The sequence below is a fragment of the Notamacropus eugenii genome, chromosome 6 (assembly GCF_028372415.1).
Source record: "Notamacropus eugenii isolate mMacEug1 chromosome 6, mMacEug1.pri_v2, whole genome shotgun sequence".
Taxonomy (NCBI): domain Eukaryota; kingdom Metazoa; phylum Chordata; class Mammalia; order Diprotodontia; family Macropodidae; genus Notamacropus; species Notamacropus eugenii.
In genome coordinates, this window is record NC_092877.1 from 366,603,189 (window position 1) to 366,630,704 (window position 27,516).

Consider the following 27,516-nt stretch of genomic DNA (forward strand, 5'->3'; position numbering starts at 1 on the left):
CAGTGATGGTTTGCCACAACAGGGCCTCTCTCCCTGCAGAATATGTGTTTGTTTTCAAATTGAGTTTTGCTGGTGCCCCTTATTTGTACACCAGCCATTTGGGGATAGAACCCCCCTACCTTGTGCAAAATGACCCCCAAACCCCCCAAACTACCATGAAACAGAATCAACCAACACAGTGCTCACAGCTTGGGACATATGCAACATCCTGTAGCCGTAGCCCCCCACCTCTCTGAACACAGAAGCAGCTTTAAGTCTACCCGGAGTAGAAGCACACCCAATAAATACTTTATTTAACTGAGGCAGCTAGGCAGGCAGAAAGCTGGGCCTGGAATGAGGAAGACATGAGTTCAAACCCTATTTCAGATACTTACTAGTAACTGGTCCTCTTTCTGATTCATGTTTCCTCTTCTCTAAAATGGGAATGATAATGGGACCTACCCCCTAGGGCTGTTGTGAGGATCACATGAAGTACCCTATAGAAATAATGCTCTGCAGGCCTGACAGCAATACAGAAATGTTGACTGTTAAATGAGAGGCAACACAGAATAGTGAAAATGCACTGCACTTGCAGTCTGAAGACCTGAATTCAAATCCTGGCTGCAGCTCACCCTGTGGGTAACTTTGGGCCTCCGAGGACCTTTCTATCATTAGATCTGTATAAAAAGTCTTGCAAACCTTTGTATTTTATATAAATGTCAGCCATTAGTAGTCGTAAAATATTAATAATAAAATTAATATTAATGAACTGCCCTGAGAGAGAAGAAACTCTTCAACCTGAGATTTACCCATCTCCCCCTCAGGGTAAACTTGTCTCTGGGTGATTCAGAATTCTTCCCTCCATCTCTCCCTCTCTTCCTCCTCTCCCTCTGTCTCTGTCTCTCTCTTTGTCTGCCTGTCTCTGTCTTTGTCTCTCTGTCTCTCATGCTCTGTCTCTCTCTTTGTCTGTCTGTCTCTATCTGTCTTTCTGTCTCTCTTTTTCCCCTAGTCAAATGAGGAGCATGTGGGCACATGTTCTGCACTTGTGATCTTCAAGAATCATAAGCCCAAACCTGCAGTCAACATAACCTGCACACGACTCCTCGATGAGAAGGAAAGACAGCAAGAAGATTACAGACTGTACAAGCAGATGAAGCAGCTGAAAAGACCCCCTGACGGGACCAGAATCCCAGGTATGGGCCAGTAATCATTGAAACACTGAAAGCATCCTGCTGTTTCTGTAGCCACTGAAGTTAAAAGTGGAGCAGCAGAACAAGCTAAAATAATGTTCTGAAGCTGCGGTGGCACGCAGCTGTAGAACGTGACTGCCGTCCTCTTTCATGAAAAGGCCACCTTTGTAGAGGAGGCTGGGAAAAGAAACAATTGATTACCAATCAATACCATCATCTCCAAAATGTCTGAAGGAAACCTCCTCCTTAATTCATGTAAACTGGCGTTTTGGAAGATTCTGGTTGCAAGTTTTGATTTGGATTACTCCTCAAAGAACCAAATTATTGTGATCCAACTGTAGGGTATTCCTGTCTGAATTACAGTGATAATCCCATCTGAATTATGTAATATTATAAAACATAATACTTAAAGGAATAGTCAAATCAAATACAGGGTGAAATACAGAGTAAAACTGGAATAGTATGGGATCTCAATATGCTCCTTTCAGACCTAGACAACTCTAACAACAGAAAAAGAACTTAAAGACCTGAATAGAATTTTAGAAAATTTAGATATAGTAGATTTCTGGTGATTGCTACAGAGGAATAGAAAGGAGTGTGTGTGTCTGTGTGTCTGTGTGTCTGTGTGTCTGTGTGTGTGCATTTTAAGTTATGTGTTACATCTTTACAAAAATTGATCATATATTAAACCATAAAAACCTTAACAAATGCAGAGAAGCAGAAATACTAAATGCAGCTTTTACTGACCATGATGCAATAAAATTATATTAAATTAAAGACCACTAAAGAAAGAACTAAATATTAATTGAAGACTAAATAACTTAATCCTAAAGAACTGGCAAATCAAAGAACAAACCAAAGAAACAATAGATAATTTTATTCCCATGACAATGAGACAACATGTTAAAATTCTGGAGATGCAGTCAAAGCAATCTTTAGGGGGAACTGATATCTCTAAGTACTTTTATCAACAAAAGAGAGAGAAAGAACAGATCAAGGAATTGGCTATCCAACTTTTAAAAAAAACTAGAAAATCAACAAACTGAGTTACAATTGGAGGAGGTTGATAGTAGAGAAAGTGAATTTAAGACCCAGAGCTATCCCTGGAATCCACTAGTCATTTCATTCATGTGATGTAAGCTCATCTTAATGAAGCAACTCTGATTATTTTGTGTGTGAACATCAATAAAAAATAACAACAGGCCTTTATATGTCACTTTGAAGTTAATATATATATATGCATATATAATCCCATGTGAACCTTACAACCACCCTCAGAAGTCAGAATTATTACCACCCCCATTATACATATGTGGAAAACTGGTTCAGAGAGGTTGGAGGTTAGTATATCATCACAGGGCCCATCAATGTCAAAAAAAAAGGAACAGGGCTCAACTCTTCATGATTCTGGGTCCAGCATTATTTTGCCAAAACAGAATTTTTTTTCCCTAAAATGATTTTGGGAAGAATCTCTCTTATAGGATTTAGAATTGATTTTGCTATCCACTGGGATTTTCCCTTTTTAATGTGTTAATGAACACAAATTAAGCTCCTACTTCATTAGTAGCTGTGAGCCTCAGTTTCCACATCTATAAAATGGGAGAATACCTAAACTATGTGTCTTTGCAAACTTTCGGGTGACAGAGAAATTAAATGATACATGGCTCAGAATGCCCCTGTACCATTGAACTATAGCTTTGTGCTGAATTGGTTGAAGTCCTGTCTTCCTGTTTAATTTTGGGCTAATCCTGTGAGGCAGGATAAGCAATAAGAAGCCCTGTCCTTGGAGCCAAGGAGACTTGGATTCAAGACCTACCTCTGCCATGGACTATCCCCTTCCCCTCTCTCTAAGACTATGGACTGCAGAGGAAGTACCACCTGCATTGGTAGATCTCCTCACCTGGGAGATCCTCCTGTCAGTGAAATCATAAGTCCAGTCTCTAGCCCTGAAAATGAGCCATCATGTTCCCTCGAAGGCTTTTCTTCATCAAAACCCTACCATCAGGTCAGCTTTCCACGATCAATTGGCCTGCTACAGCATCAGGTTTCTGACAGATTTTAAAAACAGAACAATATGAGACAAAACAAGATAAGCAGAAACAAAGATAAGGCAGCTGGGAGTGTGGCTCACTAAGCTCTGAACTTGGATACAGGAAGACGAGTTCAAATCCGGGTTTAGGCACTTAGTGTCTATGTGATCTTGGGCAAGTGATTTAACCTCTGTCTCAGTTTCCTCATCTGTGAAATGAGGATTATGATAGCTACCTCCCAGGACTGTTGTGAGGTGATATACATATATATATGTGCATGTATATATACACACACACACATATGTACATGAAGCATTTAATGCACAGTGCCTAGCATATAGAAGGCACTTAACAAATGTTTGTTGAATCTAAATCTAAGCTGCTGAAAATCTGCAGGTATCCATAATGGAGCATCAGTGGGGAAATTGATGAAAATGAATTTCTGAAGTTTTTTTCTTCTTTATTAATGTGTTTGTGTCTCGAGGTTCCAGCCAGTGTCTTTTGTTCTTTTTAATGTTCTTTGAGCTTAGCTCTCCAGCTGTTCAGGCATCACAGTAGCAAAGAATAATAAATCCATTTTTGAAATGCTGATGGATACCTTTGTGAGAAATAACTGAACATCTGGACCCACTTTCTATGGGAAAATCTGCAGGAGCAGCCCTAGTTTCCAATTGAGCCCTGCAGCTAACATGCTGGGAGGGGGGGGCGTAGGAAATAACCTGGAGATTTAGACAATTAAAAGGCAAATCGGATGAAAAAATGTTGACTAGCATCAATCTGACTCAACAGTTTGGAGACATTGGGGGATTCTTTTTGACAGAGAAACCTAAGAATCTGAAAAATTTAGAGGCGAACTTGCTAATGGACAATGGTAATGTAAGAAAAAAAATGTGGACAATGAATTGACGCCTTATTCCCATCCACTTTTCTTTCCTAAATCCCAAATCACTTTCGCTACTTTCCCAACGTCTCCAAAAAGATGCAGTCAAAAACCAGCCAACACAGGAAGGGACTTGTGCCAGAGATATGTTTGCTGAGGGAGGTCCATTTGCTAAAGAATGATTCTTTTAGCAGTAATTTTTTTTTGTATTATTGTGCACCAATGAGGGTGAGCCGGCTTGTTAACTAAGGATTGCAAACAGATTGCACACAGAGAGACCCAGCTGGTGATGCTTCTTCCACCTCGCAGCCCAGAGTCAAACCCAGACTAACTCAGTCACAGCAGATGCCCAGAAAGTCCTGAGAGATGGGGGGGCAGAGACATCAGGCAAGTGAGAGAGTGAGGCAGGTGGGGTTCCAAGACTCCCAAGACCCAAGAAGCCTTGTAAGTGCTTTAAAAATGACAAAATTCTTTCCATCTATTATCTCATCGAGTAATAGCATTGAGAGGCCAGGACCAGAGTTACTCTAATTTATGGATGAGGGAACTGATGTGGAGAGAGATGAAGGGATTAACCAGGTACAAAACCAGGAAGAGTCAAAGTGGGCAGGTCTCACCCAGCTCCAGACCCCATCACCCTCTGGCATAAATACGCACTTCCTCTCTGTACACAAAAGACAATGTGTATTTCTTTTGAACCATCAAGAGGGGCTGCTGCTGGACACTTACTTGATCTCGTTCTGCCATGAGGTTCAGGCATTGGCAATCCAAGAGTCAGTCAACAGTTATATTCTCCTCCAGAAGGTGCCTGGGGGAAATTACCAAGCTACTCAGAGAGCTGGCTACCTCTGCTCCTTAGCTTGGCTGCTTTGGTGGATGGCAAGGCTCATCTCATTATTCCAGGAGTGTGGTCTCTGTGAGTTCATGCCATTAGTCTTAACTCAGCACCCACCCACTGGGAAAATGCATCTTTTCTACATTTCAATGGCAGGGAGGATCAACATTCTCTATTAGAGCAGCTCCCACAAGCGGCCCTAAGAATTTGGTTTCTTCTCATGAAAAAAGATACAGCAAGGACAGAATCAAATCTACAGCATGTCCCAAAAGTGTTAGGGCACTTTCATCAGTTTCCTCATGTTTGACATGTTCCCTCTATTAAGGCAACCCTTAACCAGTCTACAGCAGGGGGCCTCAAGTGCAGCCCTGTGACTGAATCCAAACTTCACAGAATAAATCCCCTTCATAAAAGGATTTAGTCTGTAAAACCTGGGTACAGTTCAAAAGGCCATACTCAAGGACCTAGAAGGCCACAGGTGGCCTCAAGGCCACAGATTTCCCACCTCTGCTTGATCCTTGAGATCCAGAGAGCATCACCCCAAGCTGAGAAGTTTAAGAAAAACAATATCTGGGTTCTTGGCCTTCCCTGCAGGAGGACAAAGCATGAGCCACTTACTTTGAGGATCTTGGATGGCCCATCACTCTGAGTCCCCAGCAGCTGCCAACAGTGCTGAGTTTCTGGACTTTGTCCTGTAGTGAGGTGGCCAGGCACCATTACTCACATACCCATCTCTCTTAACTCCTATCTGACTTGGGCCAATCTCCCTTCCTTGTTCTTTGGCTCCTTTCCTTTTATATACGTAAGTAGGGCCCCTTTTGGAATTTTATGGGTAGGACCAACCCAGGACTCAGGACTCTTCCTCTGCTTTCAGGGAATCACATCTTCATTTCTGAAGGTCAGCTCCTGAGGTCATTGTTCTGCTTCTGCACTATGTAGCACCAAGACTCGGTGTTCACTAAGTGTTTTATAATTGGCTTCCTGGGAATAGCAAGAAGCAGCAGGGAAGGTTTCAGAGGACCAAAGAGACAAAATAGGAAAATGTCACATGCCCAGCTCCAAATGCCACCCCAAAGCCATGTGGGTGGCTTTCGCAGGCCTGGCCCTCAGTTCCTTGGCTGAAACTTCTCTCCACTAAACTAACACATCTGTGCTTACTTCCTTCTTCTCAGGCAACCTTGGACAGCTCGACCCATCTCTGCAGCCCATGTGGGACTTAGCCATGGTTGGCAGCTCTTATGTGATGTGGGAGAAAACATCACAGTCATTATACTATTATATGATGCAACTCAGTGGGGTAAAGCAATGGGTAAGCAATATAGAAAAAAATCTTCATTAAAGGGGTCCCTCCTCCTGCCCTATGGAGGAAGGAGCCAGACCCAGAATACACACTGGCCCCATAGGCAGCTCAGTTACTAACTTTCTGTGTTAGGGGGTTTCCAGATTCTAGATAAGGACTTTAGATAACCTGACCAAGATGTAGCTTCCTTTCAGGAGAATAAAAATACAGGCCACACTCTTCTAGGTTAGAGATAAACTCACTTTTCAACTGTGGGCACAATTGTTTGAAAATCATCTCCATCTTGCCTGAGGACACATGCTTGTTATCAGCTAATACTGACACCCGGAAGCTGGAGAGGGCCCTTTGTCCACAGCCCTTAGTAGCTCACAAGGAGTAAGAATTCCCTTCTCATATTCTTCCTGGCCAGGTGCCCCTGACAGTTACTGTCTCTAGGACTCAGTTTCCTCATCTGTAAAATGAAGGGGTTGGCCTTTCAATCCTATTCTCCTATGTCAGATGGATGGTCTATGAACTCTATCAGAGTCTAGAAAGGGTAAAAATTGATCTATCCATCAAGGCCTCCAGCAGGTAGGACAGATTCTGTTTGGAAGAACATAGATCCAATGACAAGGCCCAGATGGGTTGCAATCTGCTGCAGTGGAGGGAGTCTTCACATTCATGAAGTTATGGATCTATGAACTCTTTCATCCACAACATTCAGTTCAGCTCAATTCGATCAATGTTTATTGATACATTGGTAACTGAGGGATTAGTCTTTATCTCTGTTCACTCCTCCTAAATTGTACTAGGCTAGAAAAGGTTATAAAATGGCACCCAACTGAACTTAGCATCAAGCAACATACTGATTCTGGAGTCAGGCAACTTGGGTTCAAGCCCTGCTTCTAATAGTACAGCCTGTGGGACATGAAACAAATCAAGACCCAATTCTGGGCCTCAGTTTCCTTCTCTAAAAATGTCCATTCTGGCCTAGAGTTGGGATTCTATGGCCCTCAGTGCCCTCATCAAAATAGTGACTAGTACATTATCAACACGGCTACTGGTTGGCATGAGAAGTTCAAGAGAATGCCTAGATCATGTGGTGAACAGGCATCCCAATTTAGAATTCACCTGGCATGATCTAGAACAGCTACTGGCACCTCATGACAATGATGCCAGGACACAAAGAAGCAGCAGGAGACTTTGATATTTGGATGGACCTGAGTTTTCATCTATGTGGTACCTCCTCCACTGGTGAAGATTGCACACCATCTCCATTTTCTTATGCCATGAGATTCTTGACCATACTTTGCAACAAATTCTCTACAGAGAATCAACTCCTTGCACTTTCTCTGGCTCTCTGACGGTTGGACCATTCTGGATATTCACTGATTGTCCCCTGCCCTCGCTATATTATTGGCCCACTCATTTTGTGTCCTTTGAAAACTGAAAACAGGAACTGAGGACTCAGTGCACACCAGATATGTCACCTGAAATGGGAAACAGTGGCTTGTGCCCCTAGTAAAAGTAAATAAATAAACTTTTGGGGGCTGAACCTGTGATCTCATTGGATGGGGAACTCAATTCCATTCCACAAGCATTTGTTTATTTCCTTCCAGAGAGAAAGCTCCCTCTATCAAAGCAGATCCCTACCTTCTGGGATACTCCAATAGTCAATAAATTATTATTAAGCATCAAAAGTACAGGCCAGGCAGGGGCAAAGGTTAGTCTTAGAATAGGGCCTGAGGCACCAAGAGGTTAAGTGACTAGTCCCAGTGGAGGACTGTAAGGGCCCACTCATCAGAACCCCTGATTTTAAAGTGTTTGTAATTAGAGATAATGAGGACTGTCCAATCTGGCAAAAGTCTTGAGCTCCCTTTTAAAAAGTCATTTTTAGAAAAAGAAGTTGAGTTGTCTACTCTTGTGGCCACTGTGGGGGGTTCCATGACCCTTCACCCAATACACAAGGCCTACCGCAGTCAGTTCAAGCAGAGAGTAACCAGGGCAGCTTCAGCCAGAGAGAAAGAGTTGATACAGACTTGATGGGGCTGGGGAGTCAAAGGTGGCCTGTGGATGTCCTTCTGAGGGGTACACAGAAATCAGAACTGGCTCCATCCCAACCAGCTGAGGGGGCCATAACCCCTCCTTCAAGGCACCAATAGACCCAGGAATCACAGGCCATTGACTCAGAAACCAATGGAGCCTGAGATACATCAATAATGTTGGGGAATGAGGACTTAAATAAAAACAGAAGCTACAGATTTGCAAACAGTACCATGACTTCTTCAGGCTCCCTGGCAGCCACATCACTCTCAGTCACTGGGAATTAGAGAACAGCTGGGGAAAATTCTGGAGACAGAAAAGAAGGAAGGCATCCTTTGCAATCGTCCGAGTACCTGTTCTAGAGCCCCAGGCCTCTTATTCATGTCGGAGAGGGAGAGTGAGAGAGAGAAAACAATATAGTACTGAAGGTTTACCCAGACAGGCCTTCATAGGCAGTTCAATCAATGTGTTCTCCCTTCCCTCCGTGCCCACATGCACACACACACACACACACACACACACACACACACACACACACACACACACACACACACTTCTTTGAGCTCTCTTCCAAGAACTATGGATCCATAATGGAGGAAATGCAACGAAGGTTTCATTGAAGGTCTCATTAGCTGTAGACAGAACACAGAAGGCATGCACGATATTAAAGAAGACAATCGCTCTACCCTGGAAGTTTTCCTTGGGAACCTCTCACATCAAAACCACACCAGCCCTGCCATGGTTCACTATTTCATTATAAAAAGTAAAAGACAAAATGTGGGGAAACAAGAGCCCGTGGACTGAACCATCTCTGAAATCCAAAGATCTGGGTTCGAATCTCATCTACTTGTGTGGCTTTAGGCAAATCTCCTCAACCACAAAATGAAATAGGGGGAATCTGAGGTTCCTTACAGCTCTAGCTCTGTGGCCCAATCTTCTATCAGGTAGAACAGATTCCTCAGGGTGATCAAAATTACATCATTGCAGTGAAATCTCATTTACTCAACCAATTCAGACTTTGTGATAATTTGCCCAAAGGCAGGCAGAATTACTTAAACTCAACTCCATTACATCTGGGACTGATAAACACAAAGATATTCTAAAGGAGAGATTCTGGCATCAGCCCTTCCCTAATGAGTGAGTTCTAGTCAAGAGGTGAGAGTGAGGGAGACAGATGGTTAGTTAAGTGTTCAAGCCTCAAGCCCCAGGATCCTACCAGTAAGGATTTCTCCCTGGAAATCAGCTGAGAGGCCTTCACTGAGGAAGGAAAATAGCCATAAGAACAAGAATTTCCAAACTGGGAGAGTGCTGGCAGTTGCCACGCCTTAAGAATGAGTGAGAAACTGCCCTCATTTATTTGATGTGTCTGGTGAAGTATTTCATGGGGAGGAGGGAAGCAGATTCCCATCACTGACTTCAACACAAGTCCTGTCTCTGTTTAGCTTAAAATCAACCTCCATAGCTTCCTCCAAGGCTATACAGCTATTCTGAGGACAGAATGAGGAGAAACTGTCCTGGGAACATCATCCAAGGTTTAAAAATAAAGCAGATTTTTTTAATTACTGAAGAAGAAAAAAAGATGACATATAGCAGTCAGGTCTCGAGAAGTAGAGCAAAGGAAGGGAACAAGCTAATGAGAAGAGTTGGACAAACCAAAGCATCAGGCAAAGGCAGGGCAGTCTCCTCTCAGACCCAGTCAGAACAAAGAGAATCTCATCACCCCAGAAGAATCAGAGCCAAGCGGTGACTGGAAATCAGCAAGGGGAGGGAGATTTTCTCTTCTGAATTCTTCAAGGGTCAACGTTTCCACCAGCATTTTAGTAGCCAGCTGGTTCTAGAGCAGAGATACTGGCTGACTCCATTTAAACAGATCTCTGGGAGGGTGAGCTGCTGAGAATGGAAAGAAACTTCCAGTTCCAGACTCTCAAATGCTCTTATCTGTCATCTCCCTCACAATGAGCACTTCATGATTTAGGGTCATGGAACTAAAGCTAGAAGAGACCATGTAGCCTAACCCCCTCATTTTACAAATGAGAAAGCTGAGGCCCAGACAGTTTCAGTAAGTTGGCCCAAGGTCACACATGACACAAGAAGAGTTGGAATTCAGGTCCAGGTTCTATGAGTCCAGATAGTTTTCTGCTATATTATGGTGCCTCCTAAAAGGAGGGGTGAAAGGAGGGACCTGAGCAGCCATCTATACCTGGAAAAGAAGCCACCCCCCCACACACACAATATCCAACAATGGTCATCCAACCTTTGCTTGAACACCTTGCTTTGGGAGGCTATGGGCTCCTTCTCTGTGGAGCACGTCAAGCAGAAGATGGATGACCATTTCTTGGGTATATTCATTGGGAGGGATTTTTTTTTTAATATAGGTTGGACTAAATGGCTGCTGAGGTTCCTTCCAACACTGAAATTTGGGGTTTCTATGGCTTCCAAAAAGGGGGAATCCATTACCTCCTAAGGCAGTACATTGTACTTTTGGATAACATCAGATAATAATTATTAGGAAGTTTTTAACTAGGCAGTTAGGTAGAGCTGTGGAAAGACTGCAGGACCTGGAGTCAGGTAGATGAGTTCTAATCTTTCAGACTATGACTAGCTGTGTGACCCTAGGCAAGTCATTTAACCTTTGCCTGAGTTTCCTCATCTGTAAAATGAGGATATTAGTAGCACCTACCACCCAGGGTGGCTTTGAGGACAAACTAAGACAATACTTGCAGAGTGTTTTGTGAACCTTAAAGCGCTATGTAAACGCTAGCCATTATTATTTTAATTATTATTCGTTTGCTTCTTTGCATCCATCCTTCCACCTTTGGAGGGAGAGGAATTCCTCTTGCACCAGAAGACAAGCTTTCACATACCAGAAGTCAGTTATCATAATCCCATTCTACAGGCATCTGCTCTGAGTCTTAGGAACTGCTAACACCTACAACATGTTTTACAAGGTCACATTACAAGTTGGTAATAAAGCAGAAATGGAAACCTTCCTCTTCTATATCTCATTCTAGAACATCATCCCCAAGGAAAGGAGGCAAGAAAAACATCGAGGAAAGGAGAGCAGAGTTTTAACTACCATGATGTTAGTCAACAAGCATTCATTGAACATCTACTATGTGCCAACACTGGGCTAAGAGCTGAGAATGCTAAAAGAAAGGCAAAACCCATCCCTGCCCTCAAGGAGCAGTCACCAATGGGGAAGTCACCAAGAGAATGAGGAGGCACATACAAGATATCGACAGCATGAACTGAAGTTAATCTTCAGTTGAACTGAATTGAATAACAAGCCATTGTAACTCGTATGTAGCCCAGTAGTTAGGACAGTGCCTGGCATATCGCAGCATTTAATAAATGTTCTTGATTTGATTTGATTTGACTAGATCTGATACCAACTCAAACTATTTCTCACTCACTCTTCTTTTCCAGATAACAAGAGGTGATTTTATCAGTTTCAAGTACACTGTCCTACTCCATGAATTCTCAACCCAGGTGAGAGAGCTTATGTGTCTGTAGTAAATAAACATGGCGCTCACTGTAGGTCGTTGTACGTGCAGTGATGCTACTTTCTGTCCTGTCTTCTCTAGGAGATCATTCCCTGCCAGATTCATCTGCTCTGGTATCCCGGCAAACCCCTTAAGATACGGTATCACTGTCAACACCCTGGGGCACAAGAGGAAGTTTCTGGGAATGGCGAAGGCTCAGCGGAGACCCCTACAGAGATCCTTAGTAACTTCTGAAAGATGGAATGCCTACTTATTATACTTAGACCAAATGAAAATGATTATACTCAAGGGCTTCCGCTGCTCCCGGTACCATAGCTAACTAGAAGCAACTCTGTATTCTGGAGGTGTAGGCAACACAGTGATTAATAGTCAATGTTCAGAAAACCCACAGTATTTTTTTAAATTAACTTCTGGGAGTACTTGCCTCTTTCCAGTAACTCCTGAGTGCACTTAACTCCACTCAGAGCTACTTTGGGGCCACCTGAATGTCAGGATTGGTTAAGCCCTAAAATACTACATATAAAGCCATAATGAATTAACATCTTCAAAAGAAAATGTCCTTGAGGCTGGATTCTCTATTCTCAAAAGCTTGTACCTAATTACTACTTTTAAAACTATAGCTGATTCTTTTACACCACTCAAATCTCAGTGTCCATGCTAGTAGGGAAATAAAGATAATATATTTCAATAAAAGTGAACTGAAAGGGAACGATGAAGATGGTTTAGAACAAAGTTTGTGATTTTTAAGGTTTCCAGCAGAATGATTTCTTCTTTAGCCTGAGAATCGACGGTGAAATAAATATGGTTACATTTCTAAAGACCATTGACTTTGTCATCATTTGCCTTGAGTTGGCTCAGGATGGAGAATGAAGTCAAAGCTGAAAACATAAAGCAGAGACTGGCAAACAAAGTCTAGGGACAATCTTGGGATCAGATATTTAGAGCTGGATGAGACCAAAGAGACCATCTAGTCCAACTTTCTCATTTAACAGGTGAGGAAAACTGAGGTCCATAAAAAGGTAAGTGTCCTGCCCAGGCTCATGAGCATCTGAGAGGGGGTTTGAACCCAGAATTTCAGGATTCTAAAGTCAGTCATCTTTCCACTCTGCCAAGCTTCCTTCTGTTTTTCATTTACAGAAAGACCTTTGCACCCTGGATTTCTGCCCTTAGCCTGAGTGATTTAATAGCAAGCAGGAGAGCACATAATGGAGCTATAACTGAATTCAATGGAGTGCCTCCTTGGGGCTGGACCAAAATGGCTTCGGGGAGGGGAAAAAAGAGGGATGGAAAAGAAATGTTCCCGTTATCTGATGGTGCCCAGAACTGGCATCATGTCTTAGAAGGTCAGTATCAATGTCAGAAAAGTATTGAGCAAGTTACTTAAGCCAACAATGAGGAAGCAGCAGCCTTAAAAGAAGAAGTCGACAACAATACTGAACATTTCCCCATTTGCGCTGAATGCTAAAACACATGGCACAACTTTTGTGCCTAACTGGAAAGTTCTCAAGGCTTGGACCTGGTTCTGAGTCAAAGGATGACTGCCAAGGTTGGTTAGTCCTACCTTCTCATTCTACAGATGCAGAAACTGAAGCCCCCAGGAGGTTAAGTGACTTGCCTAAGGTCACAGGACAGTAAGGTATAGAGTTGGGACTCAAGTTCACATCAGAGGGTCATGGATCCTAGAAGCCATCTGGTTCCACCTTCTGATTTTACAAATGAGAAATGACTGCCCCAAGTCACGTGAGAAAGGGACAGAGGTAAAATCTGAACACAGATGCTTTGACTCCAACACCAGCGCTCTGTACCATGATGTCATATGACCAATAACACCATGAGATACCCAGGTTTCTACAGCATCCCACACACTGGCATCTATCTACCCAGAACCCCTCCCTCTAACTTAAACTATTTACATTGACTGAGATAGGAAAGTATAGGACTGGTTTAAAAACAAACAAAAGTCCCAAGCCCAGCTATCTCAGTTATGGGAGGCTACACAATAATAATTCACACAAATATAACACTGGAGGATGTGTGAAGCACTTCATAATACCTCATTTGGCCTTACAATAACCTTAGGCATCATCAGCCCCACTTCATGGATGAGCAAACTGAGTTTCAGAATTTAGTCAACAAGCATTTATTGAGCTCTTACTATGTGCCCAGCACTGTGTGTCAAGCACTAGGAAAGGGAAAAGGCAGCCCCTGCACTAAAGGAGCTAATCGTTTAATGGGAAAGACAATGTGCGAGAGACTATTCATAAATAAGATGTACAGAATAAGTTAGAGATAATCTAGAATTAAAAAGGTGGGATTTTAGGTGGGATTTGAAGGAGACGAGAGAAACCAGTAGGCAGGGATAAGGAAGGACAGCATTGCAGGCATGGGGGATGGAAAGCCAGTGAAAATGTAGGCTGATGACTGGTTTAAGGAATAACAAAGAGGCCAGCGTCGTAGGACCACAGTGGGTGGGGTAGGGGGTAAGAAGAATGAAAAGGAAGGAACGGAAGGGACTTTGAATATCGAAGAGAGAATTTTCAATTTGATCCCGGAGGAGCTAGGGATCCACTGGAGTTTTTTGAGTTAGGGGCTGTCATGGGTTTGAGGAAGATCAATTTGATAGCTGAGTGAAAGACAGATTGAAGTGGAGAAACATTTGAGGCAGTGAGAACAACCAGAAGGTTATCCCAATAGTCCAGGTGTGTGGTGATGAGATTTGGATCCAGATCTTCCTAACTTTACATCCAGTCATCTAACAATGATTTCATACTTCTTTAAATCAATCTCTACAGATTAAACACCCCCTTGAAATACAATGAAATAAATGGCATATGCTCAAGACTGCTCCCCATTATAGTGATCCAACGGGTGTGACACTTTCAGAAAAAGACTTAAAATTTTCAAGAGCTTAGCTCCTCTGAATAAGCCCTCAGACTTCCATGACCACCTATAAAAGAAGGGACTTTTAGTCTCTGATGTCAAAGCCAAGTGTCTTCATCCAGTCTTAATCATGATGAGCCAAGAAATGCAAAAAAAAATGCTTAGCTGCGTTATAAATCTATAGGTAGCTAATGAGTCCTTCCCACTTCTTTGTGGGATTCTAAGACCTGAGATCTACAAATACAGTGAGTTAATCCAGAAGAGGAAATTAAAAAAAAAAATTTTTTTTAAAGCTATCAGGGAAGAATATACATGGGAACATCAATTATCTTGACATTTTATTTTAAAATGCAAAATTCAAAGAAGGGAAAGGAAAGAGTACCGATTTAGTATGTAGCAGTTTTCTAAAAAATCTCCCCCTTGGAAATGGAAACTAAAATGAGCTTTTGTCTTATTTCACAGAATAGATACTTTATTATGCGTGTTCTTTTAGGATACCTCATCCAAAATAACTGGGATCATGTCATTTTTATGCTCTGAGTAGCAAATAGTAAATAGAAGATAGATTGAATGGATGTCAATTATTTAGAATAACATTAAAATGGTTTCCCTTTTCCAATTTCATTTATCTAGTTGGTTATACTAAGTAAAGTTTTTGCTCTTAGAATCATAGATTTTAAGCAGAAAAGGACCTCAGAAGTTGTGTACAACTCTTTCATTTTATCAATGAGAAAACTAAGGCCCAGGTTCATATAGGAAGTAAGCAGCAAGAGTTAGGATTTGAATCAGGTCCTAAGGCTGTTCGTTACACATTCAAAGAACACCATCTATCTACTTGAGTGGGAGAATTAATCAATTTAATGGGATATTCAGGAGAAAAAGTAAAACCTACAGATCTAGAGATAGATCAATCTTAAATATAAGAAAGGAGTCTACCATGTTAAGCCAGTAATTGTTTCAGTGGCTTCACACCACATTGTTTCCTTGGAGACAACAGAACTTCTGAAAGTATAAAAATTTAAGCCATTGTGATGAATGAAAAGCCTAGGAGACATAATTCCTGGGTAATTAATAATCAATTTATTAATTATGACTAGCAAATAATTAACAAAATGAGGTCACTGGCACTATTGGGAGCCAAAGAAACCTTGGTGGCTGTTGAGGGTTTAAATATCCTTGGAGGAGGGGGTGTTCCCCACAGGCAGAAATAAGACTGATTGGTTAACAGTGAGGGAATAAATAGTATAATGAGAGGTGAGATTATTTTAAAGAGGGACTGGAGGACCATTAGGTCACTCTTGGACAAGAGACTCATCTGTACTGAGATGACCCCTAGCTCCGGGCAGTCTAGACAAAAGGATCTATTCTCCACCCTGGCCAGAGTAGAACAGTGATGGAGTTACCTTAGGAATTCTACCTAGATAAGATGGGTCTTTACCTTGTAATTGGAACTAAGTTGTCCATCCCAATCTCATCATCAGCCTGGTCCTTCAGAGGCTGCTTTGACCTACAAGGGCAGGTTTCTGAATGGGGAAATAGGAAGGGAAAAAACTTGGATCACCCCATATTGGTAACTGGCTATTAACAATTATTTTTTCTCACCATAGTTACTAGTGTAATGCATAGATGAGGAAACTTTTTTGTATGTTTAGAAAATTTTATTAGAAAACTGAAAAGAACATGTGATAAGTCAAACCCTCCTACCCCCAAATAACAAACCCTCCCCTGCATATGATCTCCACTCTTTTCCTTGAAATCTACAGAAAAAGGGAGGAGTTCCTGGGTACTTGTAATTGCCTAAATTTTCTAGCAGAACTGTGTCCAAAAACTGATTACCTGTGAAATTATTTTTATGCAAAAAATCGAGAGGTTCTTCCTAAATAAAAGTGAGGGAATTTCTGGTCCATATTAGGATGTTATTAGGCTTTGGGCTAAGGGTTCAGTATACAGAGAGCTAAAGACAGTTAGGGAACCTAAGGGAAAATCGAGCTTATGGCTACTTTCAAAGGTTGAACTGTTTAAATATTTAGTACGAAGCAAAAGCCCAATAGCAGAATAATGATCAATGGCCCAAACGCTGATGTAAGAGTTTGGGAACACAAGTTAATTAGGAAATTGCCCTTTTGTTCATAAATAAATGATCAAGTGTTTAGATTCCTGTGGGAAAGGGTCAAGTTCAGTCTACATTTTCTTGTGCCAGTATCTATCATCAATCAATAATGTCTTTTAAGTTAAAAAGTGATTATCCTTCGCTACAGTATGAATGCCCTAACTTGTGCTTCTCCTAATTACACTTTCTGTAGTCATGAGAGAGCTAGGGATTGGTTTTTACCCATTTCAAGTACATGAGGGACTACAGGGAGGTGTCAAGTGCTTCCTCCCTGGGAGTTCCCTAAGCCAATGAAATCACAGATTTGTTCTGATCCAAAAATAAAATGGTTGTAACATGTAGCCTTTGGGGAACACCCCACAGCTTAGGAGCCTGTGGTAAAGTGCTTGGACCCCAGCTAAGGACAAGGAAGACCTACCTATCTTTTGGTCTTGGGCCATGAATATTAGCTTAACCTAATTGGTCTTGCCTGGGTCTGTACAAAGAACATGTTAGGCAGGCTCTGAAATGAGCCACAAGGCCCAAGGTGCCCTGTGGTGTCAGTGGGAGATTTTGCTAGGCAAGGCTCAAACCAGCTGAAGGTCAGAGCAAGATGAGATCTTTTCTTTAATGATTTTGGTGGTTTGGATGGGAAGGGAGGCTTGCCAATGCCTTGAGGTATGAGAGCTAAGTATCATAGAATGACAGAGATGATGAACAGTGGAATGAGTTTTCCATCCTAGCTACACACACACACACACGCACGCACGCACGCACGCACACACACACACACACACACACCCTCTACATGTTCCCCTGTAGTCCTTCATAGCTAATTTTTAAAAATCATTATTAGAGAATGAGGGAAGGAGTGAAGAAAAGCCTATAATTCTTTTCTGTTTTAGGAAGGGGAATCTTGGGTTTGGGGATATCAGTAAGTCAGGAGAAGGGAATCTAGCTTGAAACTCAAAAGAGGTACCAATGGGCCAAGATCTGGATTACTCAGTGGAAAAAAAGTGTGATTATCAGTGATACACATAGATATTAGACTGACAACTATGGTGCATTGCCACAGTATACCTACGGTTTCAGCAATACACTTGATGGTTGCTGACATCATTGTAGACTAGGTAATACTCAGAATGAGGTGAATCACTAGCACCAGAGAGGAGTAACCTCTAATGTAGTTTCACACTTTTTGGGGGGGGCCCTTTTATTTCCAGTATTTCTCTAGATGCCTGACTGAAGGACTTTCCTCTCCCCTGTCCTAGCTCAACATGGCAGGGCCATCTGCCAGTAGTAAGACAGACCAGCTCCATGTGCTGAAATTGAGAGGAGCCACAACTAACTCTTACCAAGTGCTGAATGTTGACCCCCATACGCTCTTCTCTGCTAGAAGTATTCCAGAACCCTCTTCCACTCTAACCTTTAAACCCCTCGCCTTCTAGCCTGGGAATCACTGCCTTCCAAGGTCCTCTGGGCCTTGACATTTGCCCTGCTACTTTCCCTGCCAAAGAGCTCTCTAGCCCTTCTGTCTGCTATGAAATGAACATGAATATGCACCCTCCCTTTTTTCCCTCCATTAGAATGTGAACTCCTTGATGGTAAGGGTTGTCTCAATTGTGTCCCCAGCACCTACAGTAGTGCTTGGCACATGGTAGGTGCTTAGTAAATCTGCTTCCATTCCATTTCATAGATAGCATGCTAGTAAAAATGGAGGTAATAGGAGGCTTGGAGAGACGGCTAATGGACTAGATGGTAACTAGGAAGCAGACTGCCAGGTTGCAGCAATGAGGCAGATTTATATTTATTTTATCCCCATGACATTTTCTTATTAAAATCTTACACTTGGATCCAAAAATTGAACTGCAAATGTACCAGATGGAGGGGTCCTAGGTCAAGCACAAAAGTTCAGTCTCTAAGTATGATATAATAGCTCATGTGATCCTAGGCTGCATTCAGAGAATGAGAGCACCCCAAACAAAGTCAGTGATGGTTCTGCTGTCCTCTGGCCTGGTCCAACTGGATCTGATGTGCTGTGTTCAGCTTTGGCCACCCCATCTTTAAAGTCCTTGATATGCTACAGTTCATCCAACATCTGGATGGGAAGGTGACCCAAAAGCATTTCATAAGAGTCCACCAAAGGAATTGGGGACGTTTAGAGAACAGAAGAGTTGGAGGAACACTCAAGGGCTCCCGTGTGAAAGAATTATATGCAGTTTCCTTGGCCCAAGAAAACAGATAGCACTAATGGCAGATTTCAGCTTGAGAGGAGTAAAAATTCCTGAAATATGCACAGATTTATAGAGAGAAAGCAGCACAAAAGCCAAGGAAGCTGCCTTAGGGAGAAGTGAATATGACCACTTGTCAAGGTTATTGCAGAGGGGTTCAACCAAATGGCTCCTGGGATCCCTTCCAACTTAATGAAGGACAGAGCCTCTTGGGTTACTCATCCCTATGGTCAACATCCCTGGAAATCCAAGCTGCCAAGGGCAGCTAGGGCAAATGTGGCTGATGCAAAGGACAGTCCAGGAGGACATTCCTCTCAAAGAACGGCAACCAAACTCTGAGGCTCTCTTCTCGTGGGTGGCCTCCAATGTCGATGAGTGATTCGTGGGAATTTGCAAACAGAACATACTTGGCAACACTAATGCCGAGTCAGTAACAACAGCACTTACAAGGCTAATGGATTTGTCTTAAGTCACAATCATCACTAATTTCTTCTTTTGGGAACCTCTAAATACAAAGCCATGCCAGAAGACACTTCTAAAAACCACAAGGAACCTAATGTCATCTTTTAGCTACTAGGTTGTTGGTTCTTTATTTTTAAACATCCCAAGAAAAAGGTGGGAAGTCACAAATCCAGATGGTCTTTGGGGGAAATAATCAGTATTCCCAACTTGGCTTAAATCAGACTGTTGGTACAAATGAAGGCCTCTTCCTCCTTTCTCTTATTTCTCACCACCCTCACCCCATCACACCCAACAAAATGCCAATTTTCCCAAATAGCACAGACAATTGTTTTACGCCTCCAGACCACTGTTCATTTGTTTGCAAAAAGAAACCATCTTTGTAAGAGGGAAAACAGTACTCTGCTGTATGCATGTCTCAAAAGGCTGGATACCAGGCCTGTTTGAAACCAAGGGATTCTAAGGAAAGACAACATGTTCTTCTCCACCAGATAGACTGCCATCCAGAATGTTTAATTGCTTATAAAGACAAACTTTCAGGGAGCTAGCACTGGGGCTCCAGACCAAAGGCTGACCATACCCAGAAACAGCTGACCCTGACAGGCCCTCAAGGTTGTCCATGGTGCTGCTGAGCTGAGGGTCACCTTCTGACTAATCTAGGTAGTTAACACTTCGTGGCAATCTCCCTTATTTTACATAAGGCCTCACTAGAAGACCTCTACCCTCCTAAAACCAAACAGAGTTATTAGGGAGCTGCCACAGCAGCAAATTTAGGAGCTTAAACAAACCCTTTAGAGCTAAAAACTCAAGGCAATACATCAATTTCCTGAAGCAAGGATCCAAGCCTGAAAAAGTACCTTTATGCCCTTTCAACAATCAAAAACATCTGTCCACTAGGGCAGACGCCTGAATTTCACTCTTCTCAGTAGCCTTTGGTAAGAAAATAACATCAGTCCAATAGAGTAATCTCTCAAATAAATATTTGTACACTACAGCAATCATTGCTTTTAATAGACATTTTACAACAAACTAAGAACACGAGTCCATGGCTCTGGGGTGTTTTATATATATTATCTCTTGGTTGCTTCTGAATAAAAAGAGAGGAAGTCCCCCCAAATCCATCAAACCAGGGGAGCTCAGGAGACTGCAAAGTGAATCAAAATGAAGTTCAGTGCTCAGCACAAGGGAGAACAATCAGCTCTTGGCTTTTCCTTTCTTCACAGGGAGTTGACCTGTGGCTTCCAGGTACTTGTGGACAAGGTCTTCTTGGGTGGCAGGCAAACACGGCTGGTACCGAGAGTACTCCATTGTATATTCCCCTTTCCCCTGCAAGATGGAAAGCAGAACAAGATCGATTGTCCTGTGCTTATTGCAACTATCACGGCAAGTCAGGCAGAAACAAGACCATTACTGCCAATCATCAAGCGCATTTACGTGCTCACTGTGTGCCAGACACGCTGCTGGGAATTCACTGGGCACACACAAGGACAGATACGAACAGTCCTTTTCCCCAGAAGCTTATGTTCTACCAGAGGAAACAGAATAATTAAATATGAAATATGCACAAAGTCAATACAAGGCAATTCAGGGGCAGTGAGAGGACTGTGGATGCCACAAGGGCAGAGGGTGCTTTCTAGGAGTTTTAACTGAAAGGATGGAGACAGAACCAACCATTTTCCTTTTCTCCATAAGGCAGGGAAAAGAAAAGAGAACTCACTAGATTTATTACAGCTACCAGGTAGAGCCATGCCCAGGTAAGACTGATTTCCCAGATCTCATCTATTAGGTGGGTGGTCTTTCAAGCACACATGCATCTCCAACTTAAACCCTGGCTTACCTCTGTGCATGACCGAAGTTCTGTGGCATAGCCAAACATTTCATTTAGCGGCACCTGAAAATCAATGCAGTAACATTTCAGCAATGCTTCCAGAAAAATATTTAAACACAGAAAAGACTCAGTCATTTCACTCCTGTGGAGTACATGTTACAGTTAGAGGAAAAAGGCTAAAAGAACTCAAAAGGAAATACTTATGTCTAAGCTTCTGACAACCACTAACTTAAAAGCACTCTCCCATCTGGCCATCCTCGCCAGGTATTTATTTGCCGTGGTTCTCCACAGGACCCAATGAGATCTGACCCCTCTGCTAGGGGATACCTCTTTCCTCTGACTTCTTCAACCAGTTGTTGTTGGAGCTGCCTCTGGGGAGGCTCGAGGCCTCTTCTCTCCTCACAAGGGCTCCTGTGATGCTACACTGATGAACAGCGATTGTCACGCATCAAATCTGAAGGCCCAAGTTCCCGTGAGGAAGCCAAACATATAAATCCATACTGACAGGAAGTAAGATTAGGACACATCTTAAAAAGATTTCAGGCTCAGACCACATTCCGAGTCAGAAGCCTCTTTCTAGAGCCTCCAACACCCAGTGTTCACTGCAGACACCAAACCCTTACTGTCTGTTAATTCCCAATACCCTGCTATCAAGTTCCCCCCCACAGATCTACAGAAGTCAGGACTTTTGTCCCCAAAAGGGTGACTGCTTGAGTCCTAATTATCAAAAATCTTAAAGGCTCATATTGAACTTGCGGAACTCTCCCAAGATCAATGACACCTACATCTGCATACAGAGTAAAGTAGTCCTCTACGCCATCTTGTCCTGTAATCACTCCATGGCGGCGGTTAATCCCAGCAATCACAGTGCCTTGGAACTCGTTAGGAGCTACCACCTCCACTGACATCACAGGCTCCAGGATGCATAGAGTAGTGTTGGCCAAGGCTGGGGAGAAAAGGTCAGAGTGAACGTGTTTGTCTCACGCACACCACAAACATGTGCATGAGTCTGCTAGGCAAGAACTCAAAGGAGAGAGAATGGGTTCACCAGCAGCAACTCAGTTCACTGTACCTTGGTTTTGATAAGTTTTTGGTGAACTGATCTGAAGTTTGGTACCCACAGAAGATTCTGCAGACTGCAACGTCTGACCAGAACCCATTTCCCTAATTCCGACTGGTTTCCCTAAAGGAGAAGCTAGCTAACTGGGGCTTTGTTCTAATGTAAGGAATCTTGCCATTAATAGACAGTTAACACTACAATCAAGGAGTCCAGGAGCACAGCTAGTAGGGCCCCTAAAGTCACCGGGTACAGTAGCACAGTGCCTTAGTAACCCATGTCTAGGCATGTGAAGGCCCAGATCACCACGGGCAGAAAAACCAAGCGCCCCACGGTAAACAGTGCAGCAGCTCCCCCCCCGACCCCGGAGGCTTGGATTTATTCATGTTCTTCCTTTTATCTAAATGAAGAGATTCTTAATTCCACTGAAATTCACCTTTTCTTTTCCTGTTCTTGTCAGACACGGAAAACAAGTGTGTCTTCTGTCCCTCAATCGCTCCTTTGGTCTTCCCCCCTGGAAGCTAAAAAGCCCAATTGTCTTCACTTTTCTTCCTACAAACTGTGTTCTCTTCGGTAATTCACCCCTAACCTTCGATGCACTGGCGGCTGGAACGGAAGCTCACTGAAGCTGTCTGATACACAAATGAGTCACTGGCAGTTTGGGGAAGCGCAGTTAAGACCAGAGTAATGCAGACCCATAATGTGACCTTTGGGATCATTCGGAGGAGGGGCAGAGCTGAAAATGGCCTTTGTGCTAGTTAACAAGGAAGGGTCTGCCTAAGTCTGCTAAGCCCTACGGACCTCTTCTCAAAATGTTTCTAAATAACTGAAGGATTTTCAGTTCCCTCATGCTAAATTTCTGTTTAAGAGCAGTGAAAAAAAAAGATACCTACTTTCCCCCACCCAAGGTCACAAACTTCCTGAGATCTGTTCAAAGGTAAGGCCCTAGACCCCTGGTTAAGCATGCCTGGCCAACATAAAAAGAGTCACAGCAGGCCCAGTGTTTTAACCTCCTCCAGAAGCCCCCAGTCACTTCAAACATCCTAATTGCCAGTCCTGAAAGCATCTCTCAAAGAACTTGAGTAGCTACAACTCTCTTGGCCTGACTATAGCTGTGTCCTTCAAAGTCATTGAACCAAATTTCTTGAAAACATTCTATAATTCAGAGCAATCTGTCCAAGCAGACCCCCATTTAGTCAGACGAGTGAGTTTTACAGCATTTTTTTTAAAAAGGCATTAAATGTAAAAGGCTACTTCAAACTCTAGGTTCCCTTCCACGCTTCCTTAGGGGCCATGTTCTAAACACAGATAAGAGGATTAAGGGGAACAAAGAACAGACAACTCGGAGCTTGGTCTGCTGCAAACGGAGGAATGACATCCACATCACAGGGTTTCCCAGGCTCTACAAACAGCTGGGGGGTTGTTTTTGTTTTGTGGGGTTTTTTTACATGGACATGTTTGAACCAGATAATAAAATCCCCAATGAACAACAAAGTCTTGGGAGGATTTGCACAGTTCCACATCGACCTTTAACTCTCCCTAAATCCTCCTGATTCACCTCTCACCTTTACCTTCTCCTACCACCAGCCCACACCACATGACAAGATTCCAGAGTCCATCTGTGACCACCCATCAGCAGTCATCATGAAGGCAGCCAGGGGACCTGCCTGACCAGCAGGAAGACTGGAAGATCAGAGACATCTTCAAGCCAAGGGCTGCAGTAGAGAATCCTGTGGGATGGCAGCTGAGGCTGACTTGAATGATACGGAAACACAGGTGTGATCTAAGGTCAAACTGCTCAACAGACAAGCATTCATCCACAGCTCAGCCTGGCTGGTCTAGAGGACAAAATGTATGACTTGGATAAAAGCCAATTAGTCAATCAATAAACATTTATTAGGAGCCTACTATGTGCACAGTACTGCACTGACCTGGGGATACAATCCAACAAGCAAAGAAAGATGTACAAAGCAAGCTCTATACAAAATAAATAGGAAATAATGAAGAAAGAAAGGCACCAGAATTAAGAGGGATTACGAAAGCCTAACCCTTAAGGGAGGGGATTTTATCTGGGACTTAAAGGAAGCCTGCAAAGCCAACAGGTAGAGATAAGGAGGGAAAGCAATTCCAGGCATGGGGAACAGTCAGAGAAAATGGCCTGGGCAGGGGGGGGAGGTTGAGGGGGGAGAGAGAGACAGAGATAGAGAGACAGAGAGACAGAGAGAGAGAGAGTGTCTTGTTGATGGAACAAGGCCAGTGTCACTGGATCACAGAATGTGTGGTGGGGACTGAGTGTAAAAGACTGGAAAGGCAGGAAGAACCTAGGTTATAAAGAGCTTTGAACATCCAAAGAGGCTGGAGGGTGTGACCATGATCAGAAGGATTCAGAGAAAGTAGTCAGTGAGGTAGGGGAACCAGGAGAGAGATTTCTGAAAGACCTAAAGGGAAGAGAGGCTCAAGGAAGAAAGAGTGCTCCACAGTGTCAGAGGCTACAGAGAGATCAAGGAGAACGAGGGCTGAGAGAAGGACATTAGATTTGGCAGCTAAGAACTCATCAGTAACCTTGGAGAGAGCTGCTTTGGGGATATATTGGAAGCCAGATAAGACAGTGAAAAGAGCCAGGGAAGGTACCCGTGTAGATGGCCTTTGACGCAGGAAGGCAAGTCAGTACATAGACTGACATAGGGGCAAGTGGAGATGAGGGAGAAGAGGGCATGAAGATGCTTCTGTCACCTCATCGCTCAAGGCTCGTTTGTAACGCTTAATGCTTTACAGGATGGCTAGAAGACTTTTTCAGTTAAAGTGAGACAGGAAAATGAGCAGAGAAAATGATTGTAATAATCCCACTCACAAGGTGAGAGGCAGGCAATGAAGGGAAGGCTTCCACTGTATACTGAATTCAAGACAAAGCATTACTAAGTCCCAGAAACAAAGTTTGGAGTTCAGATTCTGCCCTAGTAATTTAACAGAAACAAAAAAGCAAACAGCCCATTAAAAATGTGATCCGGAAAGAACTGGAAAGAGAGTGGATATTATTCAATTAAGGAATGGCTGAAAAAGTTATGAAAAGTTATGAACATGATGGAGTACTATTGAGCTATAAGAAGTGATGAGCAGGATGTTTACAGAAAACCTGGAAAGACGTGCATGAACTGAGGTGAAGTGAAGTGAGCAGGACCAGAAGAACACTGTACACAAGGACAGAATACTGTAAGGATGATCAGCTGGGAAGGACTCAGCCACTCTGACCAAGGGGACGATTTAAGGCACTTCCAAAGGACTCACGAAGAATGCCGACCATCTTCAAAGAGGGCTGATGGACTCAAGCGTCTGATGAAGCAAACTTTTTTGACTTTTTCTATTCTGGATTTTTTTTGTCTGTTTTCTTTTGCAACATGGCTAGTGTGGAAATACATTTTGCATGACTTCATGTGTATAATTATATGATTACATATTATGCCTTCTCATATAATACTATATATATGCCTTCTCAAGGAGGGGTAATGGTGGGAGAAAGAGAATTAAAATGTTAACAAATAATATTTTAAAAAATTTTTGTACATGTAAATGAGAAATATTTAATAAAAAAATAAAAATATATTATTTAAAAAAAAAGAAAATACGAGCCAGATGAAATTTTGCTTGTCAATGTGGGACGAAGAACGCCTGTGAGAGGACTTTTATTTTGTTTTATTTTTCCCATCCTTTAGCAATGAAATATAATCATCTCAAAAGAAGCCAAGGCAGAATTAGTACTGAGGTGCAGTGAGCAGCACTTCAACTCTAAGTATTAAGGTAGGAGACCAGTAGCAAGGAAACTAGATGAACTGAAATTTCTATATTAGGTTTTTGGGTTGTTTACTTTTACCCTAGCATAGTTATCATCTCTCGATGACTAAGGGTGGGGGGAGAGGAGGAAGAAAACAGCCACTGTGAACTAGCAAGTTTAAAATGAGAAGAAAAGGTGAAGAAACAGATATTTAAGATGAGCAAGTCAAACCAGCACTGTGCTTGTAGCCTCCTACTCGCCTGAGCCAGTCTGCCAGAACCCCTTCTGAAAGGTTCTTCACAATCTGCTAGGAGACTGTCTAGACATGTGTACATATATATGTATGTGCGCATGTACAGATGTATGTATATGTGCATGCATATATGAACAGAGATTTAAAAGATCCAGAAATGACTCTTTCTCAAATGTCTACTAGTTAACACTGATGGATACTTGAACATTTTTTCAGTATTTAATTCAGGGTAGAGTAGTGGATTGAGCTGGAAAGTGAAACCAAGAAGATCTACATTCAAATCCTTCCTGATAAATGCTGTTTGTGTGACCCTGGGCAAGTCTAGGCCAGGGTGTGAAACTCACCCACAAAAACTCCTAGGGGTCAAACAAGATTCAAATGTAATTGAGAAATGTTTAACAAAATAAAAAAAACAAAATAAAAGATAATGCTAATTTGTGGCCTTCTAAATCAATATTCAGCGGATCTCACTACTCTAGGCCAAGCCCTAAGCCCACCAGCAGAAGAGAAGCTGCCCAATGAGGCCAGAAGAAGGCATCGTGGCAAGGCCAGGTCTCACCCCTCTATTTATCCTCAAATGCTTTCTTTAAAAGGATAAAGCTTTAAAAAATGGCAAATATGACAAACCTAGCTGTTTATGTGAACCCTGCCCTACAAGGAACCCAATGCATCTTTAGCTAATAACAACTGAGAGGTGCATCATCTCAATTTTTAAAAAGTAATTTGTTTTCACAACCCACTGCTCTAAAGTAAGAGGGGCTGATGCTTTATTCCCAGCTTTGGATCTATTAGATAAGTTCATCAAAACTAAACCCACCTATGCTAAGCACTACTCAGAATACGACACAATCCTTGAAATCTGCTATTTACAATGACAAAGCGCTCCTCTCCTCTGCCGATGTGAGCATTCCCTGTTGGCTATCAGCAGAAGGCCTAAGGTTACGGCCCACCTGAGCTGTATAGGCTTTCTAGAACATCTACAATTTTAGCTTTTTTTTTTTTTTTTAAAGAGAAAGATGGCTGAATTCAGTGGTCTTAAACCCAGAGTTCAAATTCATTTTCAGTTTACAGCACTTAAATTCTTTTCACAGAAACAAAGAACTGGTAATGAAGGAAGTGACCACCAAATTCTGGGATATGAATGGAATGGAATGCTATTATGCCTTAAGAAATGGCAAAGACAATGAGGTGATTTCAGAGAAGCCTGGAAG

The 27,516-nt window shown here is 42.5% G+C and overlaps 2 protein-coding genes across 3 annotated transcripts in view; one reads left to right on the forward strand and one right to left on the reverse strand.

Moving 5' to 3' along the window:
- Positions 1-12,559, forward strand: part of RARRES1 (retinoic acid receptor responder 1) — a 36,714-nt gene extending 24,155 nt beyond the window's left edge. Inside the window, exons 3-6 of one of the 2 annotated variants that reach the window (XM_072618626.1) lie at positions 989-1,172; positions 6,087-6,223; positions 11,663-11,725; positions 11,821-12,559. In XM_072618626.1, the coding sequence (XP_072474727.1) occupies positions 989-1,172; positions 6,087-6,223; positions 11,663-11,725; positions 11,821-11,973 (537 nt within the window). In that variant the 3' untranslated portion in view covers positions 11,974-12,559. Of the gene's footprint in view, positions 1-988; positions 1,173-6,086; positions 6,224-11,247; positions 11,603-11,662; positions 11,726-11,820 lie in introns of those variants that run through there. The other variant, XM_072618627.1, reaches the window with a different exon arrangement.
- A 7,820-nt stretch (positions 12,560-20,379) lies between these two features.
- The window catches only part of GFM1 (G elongation factor mitochondrial 1), a 45,923-nt gene continuing 38,786 nt past the window's right edge, over positions 20,380-27,516 (reverse strand). Inside the window, exons 16-18 of the mRNA XM_072618625.1 lie at positions 22,012-22,172; positions 21,236-21,289; positions 20,380-20,724 (exon numbers count right to left, since the gene is read on the reverse strand). Coding sequence (XP_072474726.1) covers positions 20,593-20,724; positions 21,236-21,289; positions 22,012-22,172 — 347 coding nt within the window. The 3' untranslated portion in view covers positions 20,380-20,592. The remainder of the gene's footprint in view (positions 20,725-21,235; positions 21,290-22,011; positions 22,173-27,516) is intronic.